Below are 15,111 nucleotides of genomic sequence, written 5' to 3'. Positions count from 1 at the left end.
TGGCCTCAGACAACATATATCACTGCTGGCAGTTGGTTGGGCGGGACCTTGTGGCTCCTACTCCTACTCACTCCAGATACCACAATATACCAGTGCTGGTAGGAAAACATACAGCTTTCAAGTTTGCACCAAACATATAACATTCCAATCATGCCAAAGAGTTCAACTTCAGTCTCAATTAATCACTAATACGGCAACCAGACTTCTATGCATCTAGACATTATTGAACGTAACCCTTGTAAATAAGTGGCTAAAGAAATTAGAAGTGGCTAAATTATGGACAGATGGTTCCATTTAAACCATCAGTCACAAGTTTTATTTACATAGATTCATCAAAAGCTTCATCCACATTATATTTGACATGTCTCAGACAACAGCAAAAGACGACGCACCAGTCAATCAACCAAGGGCTTCAAACTTTGCTGACTACAATGCGAGCAAGGTTTTTCTTTAACCAGACTTCCAAACAAGGGCAGTGCCAAAACATTCATAAATCCATATGTTGCTATACTATTTCTCTTAAAGGGATATTTCACCGCTGGAAAGGTGAATGTGTATTTAAATTGGGCAATATATGTAGCAGAAATGTGAAATTATTTTAGAAGTTGGTGCCTTTTAGACTGAGAAAATGGATGTGGATGAAAGACAACAACTCCCAGAATGCACTTGCTTCGCTGCGCTACAAGGTCACTCCCAAGCTACGCCTACCGGTTACAGAGGGCAGTATCGGAAGAAATGATACAACTAGGCTACTAGTTGACTCGAAACTGAAAAGACGCCATTTTATCGTGAGATCCTACCCCCTAAGGGCGGGTTGAAAACATGCGGAACAAGCTCCTACTACTGGCTGTAGCCTCTGGCCAAAAAAGCCTCCGATGACGCAAAATGATGATTTTTGCGTCATCTTGAGGTTTTTTTCTAGACACACAATACAGAAATCTCTCGTCTCAGGAGGACATGAGGGAGGGAAGCACGGTCATTCGAAAATACTACCGGGTTTCTACTGATACGAAGCTTAATGCTAATTGGTGAAGTATCCCTTTAATATATCAATACTTTATTTTTTCATTTGTGTATTTAATCTTATTAAAAATATATTTTTTTGTCTGTCTTAGTGAGCTCACAAGCCAATCAAATAACATCCTCACAATTAAGTAGCCGACTTAATGCCATGCATTTTATTTACACAATTACAGAAGACAACATGTGAGTCCTTTAAAGGGATAGTTCACCTCCAAAAATTATTTTGTCATCATTTACTCATTTGCATGTCGTTCTAAACCTGTATGACTTTCTGTGTTCTGCAGAACACAAAAGAGAATATTTTGAAGAATGTTGAGGTCCAAACAACATTGGACACCACTGACTTTCATTTTCATTTTATGTACAAAAAAAAGAGATTTTTAACATTTTCACTTTTGGGTAAACTATCCCTTTAATTGAAAATCAAATTGTTAGGTGTCTAAAAGATTACCACCCCTTTCTTGTGAAGTTTCAGCCTAGCCAAACAAGTTCTGAAGTTTTTTGTTTCCACTTTCACCATACCCACCTTCCTAGACTTTAAGTCAAAGTCAGCTTGAGTCAATCACTGGATGCATAATTGATGTCTCTGCAATGAAAACTCAATGGTAGTGGCTTAAAAACAATATAACAATATCTGTCCGTAACTTTTGCCGTTAGCACTAAAGCATTGCTTGATTTTAGACTTTAAATATTCAACACAAGAACACTCCAAGGAGAAACTCTTAATTGCACCATCTGTTTGATGTGTCAGGTAGAACATTTCTCCAACAAATAATTGTATAATTTTATGTACTTTACCTCATTACTTCCTACAACAGACACTAGAAGCTGTTAAGAAGGGCCAATCACAGGGCTCCCCCTGTCGGTGAACAAGTTTCTCTCCAATAGATAAACATGATGATGTGTTTCCTCATAGTACATATAGTGAGCATTATTTAAAAACCTTAACACCCTCCAGACAACAGCAATAAAACTGCAATACTTCAATATTATCCAATAAATTGAATACAACTAAATTCCTGAATGCCTCTTCCGATGTGTATGACTTCACCCTGTCAAAAAAAAAAAAAAAAAAAATTCCTAAAGGAGTGTACAGGATTTCAATCGGAATTTCTATCATAATTTGGAACTAATCCTTAAGTCCTAGGTAACGTTAGATCTATCAATCAAATAAGATCCTTAAATTTGATCAGCACACATAACGTTAGTATATTGAAATAATGTTATGCTATTGGAATAGTTAAAAGAATATCACAAGAACAATAGGACTCCTGAAAGATTTAAAAAATAATCATAATAATAATTTTAATGTCCTAAAGTGGTATTTTATTCGGTTGCTAGTTCTATTAGAAATGTTTAGAATATTTAGAAAATAACGTTAGCGCTACACGTTAGGATCCTTTAGGATAGTGAAAATTATTACAGAAATTCTACATTGATTCACTTGGAATTGAACGTTAGGGACATAACAGTTTTCCAAAGAGCACACCGGTGTCTAAAGACCTTTTATATGTGACCAACGGTAACTTACATGTATTTTCACAACACAACATTAATGTTGACAACTGCTTTAGCACCAAGTAGCCTTTAGCCACAGCTTCCTGCATGAAAGACGTTACAAACTACGGGTATTGCAAAAAAATATTCCCTAACAAAAGGGATAGACTGATGGGTGTTTGGCTGATGGACGAAGGGATGTGCTTGTGGATGATGTACAAATAATATAACAATATGCACTGCCGCTGTATTTACAATTGCAACAGCAGCATCTGAAGCCGGATAGTGCCCTGGAACTAGCATAACAACAATCACCTCGCCGTGTACAAAGAGCAAAGGCGACCTGTATTCAGGTTTCCAAGCAACAGCAGCCGCACTGCAAAAAGGGAGGCCGCCCCATTATGTTCCTTCACAAAGCTTCACGACCACTCACTCGCACAAAAGCACCGAGTTTTCACACTGAAACGGACAGTCAGGCGGGCTCTTTGAAAGACTCGTGACGAAACGTGCGCGGGTTAGCCGCTCAAAGCTTCAACCGGCAGCTCAATGTGCCACAAACAGTCTGTCAGCCAGTCGTTGAATTAAACTGGTAAAAACCGCATAATTACACAGATAAACAAAGTTACAATGCAGAATCGTTGCTCTGCTCTTACCTCAGTTTTCATTGAAGCCATGGCTCCTCACCCCGAGACCCCGCCCCCTTGGGATACGTCACCGGTTCATTTGGCGCTATGTGGAGTACTAGCAGAGTAGCCTACTAGTGAGAAAAAAAAAGTACTAGTGAGGTTCACCCACAGTCTATGGGTTCAACTCATTTCTGAGAATCGGTTCTTTTGAACAGTTTCTAAGAACTAGTTCAAAACCCCGTATAAACCCCGCCAGGACGGAATTACGCCACATACATACAAAAAACGTGCTTTAATTTAGTTAGGAGTCTGTTTATTTCATTTTAAAGGCGAAGTTCAACAGTATAGCCTACCTAAAATAATACTATTAGGTTTGGAATATAGAAAAGCTGTTTAAAAAAAAAAAAACACAGTAGCCTATAGTGTTAATATTTGTAAATATGGTCAAGCTGATAACTTCCCAAAACCCCACTGAAACCAACCAACAGGCCAGCCAACACAAAACTAGACGTATTTAAATCTAAATAAATTTTTTTTATTATATTTATTGTTTTATCTTTTTATTGTATTTATTTATACATTTGAACCCTTTGGGGTATTTGTAAATATTTAAAACCAATAAAGCATCCTAGAGTGGCATATAACATGATTTAAATCAAAACGTATTAGGTTTTTGTATTAGGTTTTATAAGGGGTTGTTATAATTAATTTTATTTGCCCAAGTTCAATTTGCTAATACGATTCATAAAACATTTAATCAATCTAAAAAATGTTTTCACATGAAATGATATACAAAGTTCAGTAACATCACTTGGCTGAAAAAAATGTGTTGATGAAATATGAATATTTAGTTAGGCATATTTACAGAATGTTTCATTTGTAAAACTTCTATTTTAAAGTATCTTTTTGCCTCATCGGCCAAAGCATCAGTTCACTTCCGTCATCCAACAGTAATATAGACTTGCACTCTCAGTCATTCAAATGAATGATTCCTTCCTGAATCCGACTAACCTTTGCTCATTATTTGTAAGGTAAGAATAGTGGGTTTTGATCCTCAAATTTATAAAAAAATTTTACCATGCCATCAGGCCAGCCAAGACCACGATACAATAGGCCTTTTATTTCAGCAAAGAAGTAATTTATCTGACAACCCTTCAACATTCTTCATATACATTTGTTTTGTTACCACATCTTCCTTTTCTAAGGCCTTCAGAGTGTGTCCTATATTCATGCAGGCTAAACACCAATGTCCATGTCCTTGTGTGGCTCTGTGATAATGATGGATTGGGATCAGTTTCTATGGCAACAAGAAAGAGGCAGCAGTGCTGGATGTGTAGCCAGTCGCTTGATCTTTACCCCTATTTCCTTCTGTTGCCATCCAGAAAACTGTCCATGAGAATCAAATTGAAATCCAGGCAATCAATTCTGGCAATCCAGCTTTTCACGGTTTATATTCATGCATATATTTAGGGCTACTGAACAACATAATGCAGAACAAATTGTTATATAACCATTACTAATGTGGTTTTTGTTACTATTTATAATGTAATCACTCCCTTGAGGGAAAACGGCAATTTTTTTCAACATTCTCAGGTTTCTCCGTCAATTATCTTCATGTATATGTATAGAAAGTAAATAGAATTAATTTGGATCAGTTCAAACTGAACTAATAAACTGATTTCATGCATTTAAATGGGGCTATGTAAGAATTTTCATGTATTAATCGCTTCATTTAATGCCAATATGTGAACTGCTTGTTCCAAAATGTAAAAAAAAAACGAGATCTTCCCTAACTTCCTAGGTTGTCAATGAAAGCCTGTAGACTGAAGGACTCAGGAAGCTTTTTGCCGGGAAAATTAAAAGGATGCGACGTTTACGCGCGCTCCTGAGATCCTTTCTTCCGTTCAATGACACATGAAATGAATGCTTATACAATGTTCAGGCTCATGCTGAAAGACCCATTCTATACTGTAATATCAATGTGTCATGAAAAGAAAAGGGATTAATTCAAACTATAGCCTCACATAGCCAGATCTGTAAAGTCTTTAGTTTTAAATATACTATCATAACTGTGTAATTTGAATCACCTCATCTGTTTACATTATTCCGATGAATTATGCTTCCGGTGAATTGCAGAGCAAACATTATCCACATCCCCATGATCAGATGCTTTCTTAACTGCTGCTTTCTCCGTCATGCTGTCATTTATTTTGTGTTTGTTTTGTTATTGAGAGGAAAGTATGGAAGCTTGTTTCCGCCACATAAAAAAAAAAAAAAAAAAAAAAAATTGCGACTTTTTATCTCACAATTCTGACTTTTTTTCTCAGAATTGCGAGATATGAAGTCAGAATTGTGAGATATAAAGTCGCAATTCTGAGAAATAAAGTCGCAATTGCAAGATATAAAGTCAGAATTCTGAGAAAAAAAGTCAGAATTGCGTGATATAAAGTCAGAATTGCGAGGTATAAAGTCAGAATTCTGACTTTTTTTCTCGCAATTGCGACTTTATATCACGCAATTCTGACTTTATAAAACATAATTGCGAGATATAAAGTCAAAATTGCGTGTTATAAAGTCAGAATTGCGAGATATAAAGTCAGAATTGTGTGTTATAAAGTCAGAATTGCGTGAAATAAAGTCGCAATTGCGTGTTATAAAGTCAGAATTCTGACTTTTTTACTCGCAATTGCGACTTTATATCTCACAATTCTGACTTTATATCACGCAATTCTGACTTTTTTTCTCCGAATTCTGACTTTATATCTCGCAATTGCGACTTTATTTCTCAGAATTGCGACTTTATATCTCACAATTCTGACTTAATATCTCGCAATTCTGAGAAAAAAAGTCAGAATTGTGAGATAAAAAGTCGCAATTTTATTTTTATTTTTTTTTCAGTGGCGGAAACAAGCTTCCATAGGAAAGTGTGCAGCACATAGGCCTAGGCTATTTACTTACGGCTATTAATCTAAACGTCACTCTCAGCAGCCTGTACGGAGTCAGGAGGACGTTCGTTAACAGTATATTGATGCAAAGGTATTTCCAACATATTTTTTACTTCTAAGCTAAGAACAAAAAACAACTTCGCTGTGAGTATATCGGAATCACGTTCGGCCTCTTGTACGTTACGTGCGCACGAGTGCAAGCACGAGCAATAAGATGCTGTCTGCAGTTCACTTAACGGCCACCAGTGTCACTAATAACAAGGTTTTCTGAATTCTACATATAGCCCCTTTAATCACTTGTTTAGAAGTAAATAAGCAAGATTAACTTTAAAATTATCAATTTAAATAAGCAACATCTTGGGGGGTGTGTGGGGTTGGGATGAGAATTTAAGTGATTTTATTACTTTGCTGTACAAGCTCGATTCTGTCACAACTTTACATTGAACATTGATCCACAATCATGCTACTTTATATCAAAACCTGCTGGAAGAAAGTACCACGCAATGATGAAATGAACCTTGATAAAGCTGTTGAATCTTTGGTGAAAAGGAAAAGACAGAAAATAGTGTTTGTCCATGCTGCAAATTTTACATTTCAAGAAATGGAGGACTTGCACATTTTAATAATTTCTTTCACCTGCAGTGTTAAAATAACTAACAATCTACTTTCCCTTTCTCTTATGATTCTTTCTGATGCCAAAGAGGCAATAGTAAAAGCAACACAGTATCATCTTAGAGTACTTGTCTTATTTACAATTACAATGGGACCAGGATGCATCAGATTCACATTTAAGGCAAAATGTGTTTGAAAACAGAGAACAGGTGTTCAAGTCAGGGTTTCTTCACTGGATTTTGATGATAAACAATAACAATGTTCTTTTTTATTTGAATGTTCTTAACATTTGTGCAATGGCTGAATTTAAACACAATGCTGCTCACAGTGAAGAAACAATCTGAATTTAAGTTTAGCTGCACTGTTAGAAGTCACAGTGGCCTGCTGGGATACAATCAGCAAAGACATGGTCCCTTGATATAAATATGAACGGGTCATTCTAAAAAATAGGTGCCTTTTGTAGTCTGATTAGGTCATTTTTAAAGTATATTTTTATAAGATCTTTAACATTCTATGTTATATAATGTTTAATAAATTATGTGTTATTATATTAATTTCAAGCTACATATCATTTTCACAATATTCACAATATCAGACTGTCAATTTACCCCAATTGACCAATTTGCCCTACTGACAAATATTACAAAATGTTAGTTAAAGTGATTAAAGAACTAGTGTCAACAGTATGATAATGTTTCTCTGAGCTACAGAAGTATTTATTTTTTAATATAAAGGGGAAAATATGATGGTAACACAGTGCTCACATAACCTTTTTAATATAAGTCATGTGCAATAAAATACAATATATATAAAGGGGGGTCTATATATTGTGTCTATATTTTTTGTTTTACCAAATGTACACAGGCCAGAAAATTAATCCACATGAAGAAAATGAAAAGTTAACATATTTTTGTTCATTTGTTTAAAAATATACATACAACATTTTAAGTGGCATCGGCTATTCATTGTTAAAGTATTTTTTATTTTTTACATAATATGAAGGACTCAAATGGCACCCTTTTTGTAGAATGACCTGAATGATTCTTCTCTGTCAGCATTGTAAATGGTCAATTTCAAACAAACACAAAGAGAAAAGATAAAGTAACAAGTAAGTGCCAAAAACATGTCCTGTAGTTTTGCTTCATACAAAATCATTTAGAACATTATAAATGTGGTCCGTTCTGTAGTTATGTTCTAAATCTGTCTTTCTTTGCTCACTGAATAAAGTACTAAACGTACCACAATACTGAACTAAATATGGAAAATCATCATTTATATTTTGGAGACTGGGGTGGAATAAACATTCACGCACATATATATACATACAAACGTACACATAAAAAAGTGCCTTTTTGTGCTTCAATTTTTTAGATTCTTCAACAGTTCGAGGGTCTGATCAGGTCGCAATGAAAAAGTGTTTGCCATATTAAAGGACTGTAGACAACAATCCAAGTACAGCCTAAGGCCTCACCGGAAATCCATCATAAATCTCTGTTTGCTGTGGGCTAGTATGACAAATATCAACGCATAAGACCAAACAAGAGTCACATACAAAGACATGCACAGTTCGCATCAAATTTCAAATGATCCATATCTGAAATTTCTGACATCTAACATATTAACAGCACTGATATTACACAAAGTCTGAAAGGAAAACAAAAACAAAAATAACACTTCAAATGACTGTTCTTTGAAATAATAATTCTAGGGTGAAATATGATTATTTTGCTATGTTTTGTGTAATATAAGGTACCAAAAACACAAAGTCAGGAGTCCAAAGAGTCGTCCAAAAATCTCTGTAAAACCAGTAAAACAAAAATGAACTAGTTCATAAATGATATGTAATATGTTGTTATCTTAAGGGACAGTGGCTACCATTTTGGCCAAGTGATAATGACTTATGTGCCCAGGATGGTTGACTACATTGGTATTCCGAAGCTGTATCCACAGTGTCTGTTTGGTGATGACTTGGATTTTGAAGTCAGATGAAAACTTCCAACATCAATCCCCATCAATAAATAAAACTTGTTCTTTCAAGAGTAACTTTCTCTGTGGCCAAACATCTTTGTCAAGAGCCATTCCTGCTGACGCAAGCATGGAGCGCTTTATGATTCATATTGATCGTCACAAGGAAAGGATTGTTTATTCCTTCAACGAGACTTTCAGCCCGGCAGAATAATATTTCAGATTTGACTTGTTTTGTGATGAGCTGTACATAAGGCCAGCCTTGGTTGAATGAAAACTCATTCTCAGTGTAACTTTCACTTCAAAATGTTATAGATGCTGGTATTCATTTCACAAGAACTCGGAGTGTGTCTCATATAGGGGTTGCTCAAGAGTGCTACATCTTTCTTAGGCACTGAAACGTTCTCCCCACACAGTTTCGGGGTTGTTTTCTCCAACAATTGAATTTATGTTCTGAGGGGATTAACTAAATATGTATGAGTTTTAAAGAGATTTGGTTCATGGAGGAGAAGGGCAGCAATTCCTGTGCCGTCCAGCAAGGGGCACCAGAAGAAGCGAGACCTCCGAATGGTCTACCTCATGCTGCTGTTGAAGCTTGAGTTGTTGCTACTGCAGCTTTCCTCATATGTGGGAGGCGGCTCTGAAAATTAGAGTAAAAATAAATTAATGTTTCTGCATTTAATTTGGTTACATAATCAGTTACAGTCACACTGGGACAGGGTCATGTCTAGTTCATTCATTGAGATCCTAGATCTTTAAATGAGAGACTTACATTTGCTGCTACCAAGCAGTGTTGGGTGTAATTCATTACTAAGTCATTATTAATTACTGTAATTTAATTACTTTTCCCTTGAAAAAGTAAAGTAAGAAAGGGATTACTCTCATTTTTTCTAATTTAATTACAGTTACCTCTGATATAATAGCATTAAAAACTGTACACCGTGGGTGGTGGTGGCGCAATGGATAAGACACATGCCTTTGGTGTGAGAGACCCGGGTTCGAATCCACTGTGAGACACCAATGTGTCCCTGAGCAAGACACTTAACCCCTAGTTGCTCCAGAGGCGTGCGACCTCTGACATATATAGCAATTGTAAGTCGCTTTGTATAAAAGCGTCAGCTAAATGAATAAATGTAAATGTAAATGTAAATGTATAGACTATAGAACAGTTCTGTATAAAATAATGGTGGATTTAACATCAGAATTTAATGTCTGATGTTAAATTGTATGTTTTTAATGTAACCTCCCTTTAAACACTTTGGTCAATTAAAAAACAAAACAAAATTATTAATTTGAAAGAATTAAAAGAGCAGTTTCATGTCTATCCTTGTATTGTTCAACTGGTTGAGGTTGATGTGGGATTTAGAAAGTAATTAGTAATAAGCAATGCAATACTTTTTAGAGAGAGTAATTAGTACAGTAATCTAATTACACTGTTGAAGATGTAATTAGTAGCTAGTAATTAAATTTTTTTTTAGAATACTTTACCCAACATTGCTACGAGGCAAGTCGATCAGTTCTGCCACTATACTTTGGGCCAGTGTAGACTAGTTTAAATAATTTCACTTGTGCTTGCTCTACACATGTAGACAAGTGACAGCTTGTTGCACACTCTTACATATTTGAGGGTTGCAACATTAACCTTAGTTGAAATGTAACCCCATATATCAACTAAATATTAACAGAAGCCTCCGACCAGAAGTAACATTTGGAATAAAATAGCAGAACGTTTGAATTACAACTAGCTCATGTTTTAGATTGACTTTTACTGTACACAAAACTGATCCAAAGTACGCGCGTCTCGCTGTTACTTGGATGCAAGTGTTTCAATGCAAAAATAAATAAATAAAAATCACATATTTTCCAGTGTTGTATTAATCTTAGATATACAGTTTCTAGATATGTATTATTTACATTTTTTTTTTATGTTGTTTTTGTTGTATTTATTCCCATATCAGCTTTAAAGGCTATTAATGTAAACAATGCAATAAATGCAAACACTTAATACAACTAAACTTACAGAAAAAACAACACTAAACAATTTTGAATATACATAACTCTATAAAATATATTTCAATATACTTTTAGACAGTTAATTAATTCATATATTAATATAATATATTTCATGATCACTTACACATCAAATTTTCATGGAAATATATATTATTGTTAACAGTTACGCAAGTACAAATTACTTTTGCTATGTTTTTGTCATTTGTATTATTATTTAATTATTATTTCTGTTTTAGTTATTTTAGTACAAAGTAAAGTCAATTAAAAAAAATAAATGTGGCCTTTGCAACCTTCTGAAGTGAATTATATTTTAAAAAATTTCAGTTAAAATGTATTTTATTTCAAGTAACAAAGTTTTTTTTTTATGGTTTTAGTTAACTATAATAACCCGGATAAAAATAAGTTTGAAACATCAACTGTAACCAGATAAACTGACATACTCTGCTTTTCAATGCTACTTCTGTTTCCAAATCTGAATGCTGCTTATTAGATCAATTAATAGAAAATTTGTAAAAACTACACATTACGAAGGCCTTGTGACCTACATTACTATCTACAGTAAGCTTTGCCTTTCGCGCAACTAGATTAAGTATAGAGTTAGTAACAAATACTAGTCATTTACACAAGATAAACATTGACCAGTCAACTAGTAAAAAAAATTAGCCTGACGTCGTCATAGTCAGATTCTAGTCAGAATATGAGTCTGATACTGCTCCATTGGGTGTGATTAAGGGGCGTGTTTTAACCGAACCAGGAAAGAAAATGCCTCTGCACTCAATTGGATAGACCTACAACCAATAACGTACGCGAAGGCGGAATCTACACATCTCAGTTCTCCAGCGGCAGTCATCTTTGTTGTAAACGAATTCAACCCACGCGCTCTTTGGTGACGTGGATGATTACGTTACTGTTGATCATCTGCCCATCATCGTATATAGCCCGCCCTGACAATTTGATTGGTCCGAACAGCTCTGGTTCGAGCATAGTTGCTCCACAACGGATCAAGTCCAGACCGAACTTCCCGACCCTATATGTTGTGGGCGGGGCTAAGTTCGGCTGGGATTCCTGTGAAACTTTTTACAGAACGAGGGTAATGACCTTCTCAAGAATCACTCACCATGTGGGTATTCCCAGGTGCTGTATTCAGGGGGCAGGATGAGAGGACAGGAAGTGGGCACTGGTGTTGAATTACCATCTGTAAAGAAAGGTATGGTGGCCCCTGTGGACAAACAGAACACAGGCGCAGAGCCGTCTGAGGATTGGATGTTCTGCTGGCTCTGTGGCGGGACCGGACCAGATGCGTGACCAAATGCACCGGGGGACACGGAGAGAGGCATGCCGGACGGGTCCTGCTGAGAATGACTCTTGGTGGGGATCTCCTCGCTGTCTACTCCTCCAGCACCCAGCTCACCCTCCAGGTTGTCCTCTACAGGAGGTGCGCTGGGGACTACGGATGCAGGGCTGAGGCTCGGCATGGCAGGCATCGGGGCGCCGTGAGCAATGGGGTGTGGAATGGAGGGAGTCAAGTTGACAGCAATGTTCCCAATGTATATGGGTAACGTGACCACAGCCTCAGGAGATTTTAAGGAAACCTGCGAGGAGACAATTTCTCAGACGCACTTCATGATATTAAGCTATGATGAATCTAAAATTGAAAGACTACAGCAGTGCAATCTAAAAATATGCTAAAGCAATAGTTCACGCAAAAATTTAAATCAAACATTCATGAGAGAAAAAAAATCAATGTCGGGTTTGTGAACAAATCCTTATTTTGAGTCGTATTTTTATTATGAATGATCTGTTACAATGACAAAATTGATTTGAATGATTTCTTCATGAATCAGACTGATTTGTTTTTTCAAAAATCATCGAGCCGAATCTTTTCAATGAACTGGTTGATTCAGGCCATAAAACTACTCTGAATAATTGATTCATAAATCAGACTGATTCAGTTCTTGAATTCAACTCACTGAGTCAGAACTTTTTAATTAATCAGTTGATCTGGTTCACAAAAATACTTGATTCTTGATTCTATGAAAAACTATGATTCTTTCATGAATAAATAAGACTGATTCGGTTCTCGAAGTGAGCTCGCTGAGTCAAACATTTTTGATCCACTGATAAAATTTATCTGAAGATTAGTTCATGAATCAGACTGATTTGATTAGTCAAAAATCCTCTCAGTGAGACAAATCTTTTCTGTGAATCAGTTAATCCGGTTCACAAAACTGCTCTGAATGATTCATTCATGACTCAAACAGTTCCAACAAAAGGAGAAAGTTTGGAGTCACATGAAGGTGAGCAAATGATGAAGATGAAGGGTTTTTTCTCCATGTAGAGCTATGGTTAAGATTTCCTGTCCCATACCTGGATAAAATACTCAATGTCAATGAGGCTGCAGCCAGTGAGGCCTGACTGAGGAAGAGGAGGGACGATGATCTGTTCTCTCCACTCTGCATGTTTGCCACCCTTCACCCCGGCACCCTCGACCTCTGCTATGGGCCGCAGATCAAACACTGGCCGCTTTGTCTTATATGACACTCTCTGCACAGACATACACAGTTACAATGAGTGCCATTATCTGACAATTTTACATTATATGTATATTAAATCATCAACCACAAATCTTTTTTCTCACCTGAATAAGGCTGGCCATCACATAGCCGGTGTCTTTACCAGACTTGTTATGGATTTCAGTAGATAATTTAATAATCTGTCCAGGAGTGTATCCTCTCAGATCACTGCAAGCCTTCAGCATGAGCGTGCCTGTTTTTACCAGGAGGTAGGTAAACTTTTTTGTTGTCACAGCACAGCTGGGTTGCTGGGAAAACAAGGGCAGATAGGAATTGGTAAGCAAGACAAAAAAAATATTTAAAGAAATATTTAAATAGTTTGTGCCAGGATAATGTGATATTATATTGTAAAATATGTGTGTATATATTATTTTCATAATACCTTATTTTATTGGGGGCATAGCTAATCAATAAATGTTGGTGAAGTCTCACCTCTATGTCTGGCAAATCATTGAGGTTGAGCACATTGAGAAGGTAGAAGGGTCGCTGGGTCTTGTAGTCCTTTGAGAAACGTGGAGTGTCAATAAAAGCCCTAATTTTGTACAAAATCTTCCCAAACGGGCCTTCGAACGAGGTTGGAACGGATGCTACAATGGACATAAAAGAAGTTTACTTAATTATACATTGCAACTTTAATGAACAACATGTACTACTATACGGTTAGAGTTAGGATTGGGTTAGCAGCATGTAATTATTTCCTGTTATTTCTTTGCAACGTGTAACGTGCAACAAGGACACTGTAAAATTAAGTGTTACCGAAGTTATTTTGAACTTGTCAAAAGCTTTCCTATTCAAGCCACCTTATAAAATAATCATGTCTTTGACAAAAAGACCAGAATGCTGAATAATGACAGGATGATGTTAGAGCTCACAAATCAATAAAATGAATCGATACAACTCTAAGTGCTGTCATTCTAAAGCTGTCTTAGAAGCAAAACATAAGCAGAAGGCTCAGATGCTCTATAAATAAATAATAGCAAACCACACATAAATTCAACCAAACAACCCACTGATATTATTAAATAGAGTTATCTCTATTTCTCTATTTTTGTATTTGCATGTTTTATGCCAAATGCATTCCTGATTAATGGGCTGGAAAGCCCCTGTTTTGATCAGATCCTTGTTCATACAATCTGTCAGCAGAGGGCGCAGCTGCAGACTCATTAAGTAGCCAGGAATGTTGCTGTCCTGCCTCCCCTTAATAGCTCATTATGGGGCATGTGTTTGTGCAGGAAGGGGCAGGCCCATAACAGGAATCATTTTTACAGCGAAGGTTAAAATTAAACCCTTCTTCCAGCCTCTCATCCTGCCCCAGAGGCACTCAGAACCTTAACACACCTGAGTGTTCTCCGTATATTGCACACATCATCCTCATGTAATGGCAAACATTAAGTTTCTCTGAATGAAAATGCTCTTTAAAATTCAAATGAAAAAATGAAAGAGAATTACCTGGAATGAGAAACTGAAAAGGAAAGCTGTGCTCACCAGCTGACAGAATACCTGTAATGGCAGAGAAAAATGTATATGTCAATTATAATATAGTTTTGTGACATTTCTAACTATTAATGTCAAGCATTACTGTTTGATAATGATATCAATGAAAGTGTTACTGAAAGTGTGCATATCTAATTTAGAATTATATCAACTAAAAATCATATAAGCACAGCAGATGTCATTAAGTACTTCACTATCATGAGAAAACAGTGTATTATGGAGGTGGAGGTCTTCAGAATGACTCAAATAGGACGGCATATCTGGGAAGATAAGCATACCGACAGTTGTAACAATGCCTTCTTCTGTGCTTTCTACCTGGGGATTTCCACAACCTCAGAGATTATTCACAGAACTGAAAAGAGT

General features: G+C 36.2%; 2 protein-coding genes and 2 long non-coding RNA genes across 5 annotated transcripts in view; 2 read left to right on the top strand and 2 right to left on the bottom strand.

Moving 5' to 3' along the window:
• Window positions 1–3,219, bottom strand: part of ehmt1b (euchromatic histone-lysine N-methyltransferase 1b) — a 33,939-nt gene extending 30,720 nt beyond the window's left edge. The window contains exon 1 of the mRNA XM_082140207.1: window positions 3,174–3,219. Within this exon, the coding sequence (XP_081996333.1) occupies window positions 3,174–3,194 (21 nt within the window). The 5' untranslated portion in view covers window positions 3,195–3,219. The remainder of the gene's footprint in view (window positions 1–3,173) is intronic.
• Window positions 3,220–4,008: 789 nt separating this feature from the next.
• On the top strand, window positions 4,009–8,508 carry LOC309477136. Its single transcript, XR_014198541.1, has 2 exons — window positions 4,009–5,364; window positions 6,058–8,508. It is a non-coding gene; the product is annotated as an uncharacterized lncRNA (long non-coding RNA).
• Window positions 6,461–15,111, bottom strand: part of arrdc1b (arrestin domain containing 1b) — a 36,860-nt gene continuing 28,209 nt past the window's right edge. For both annotated transcript variants that reach the window (XM_082140255.1, XM_082140256.1), the window contains exons 3-8: window positions 14,704–14,754; window positions 13,687–13,841; window positions 13,320–13,502; window positions 13,049–13,225; window positions 11,799–12,273; window positions 6,461–9,308 (exon numbers count right to left, since the gene is read on the bottom strand). In XM_082140255.1, coding sequence (XP_081996381.1) covers window positions 9,241–9,308; window positions 11,799–12,273; window positions 13,049–13,225; window positions 13,320–13,502; window positions 13,687–13,841; window positions 14,704–14,754 — 1,109 coding nt within the window. In that variant the 3' untranslated portion in view covers window positions 6,461–9,240. The remainder of the gene's footprint in view (window positions 9,309–11,798; window positions 12,274–13,048; window positions 13,226–13,319; window positions 13,503–13,686; window positions 13,842–14,703; window positions 14,755–15,111) is intronic.
• LOC309477135 lies at window positions 9,474–10,156 on the top strand. Its single transcript, XR_014198540.1, has 2 exons — window positions 9,474–9,602; window positions 9,826–10,156. It is a non-coding gene; the product is annotated as an uncharacterized lncRNA (long non-coding RNA).

This window comes from Leuciscus leuciscus, assembly GCF_965113295.1.
Source record: "Leuciscus leuciscus genome assembly, chromosome: 16".
Lineage (NCBI taxonomy): Eukaryota > Metazoa > Chordata > Actinopteri > Cypriniformes > Leuciscidae > Leuciscus > Leuciscus leuciscus.
Note: the sequence above shows the minus strand (reverse complement) of the source record. Positions and strands in the feature narration are given on the sequence as shown.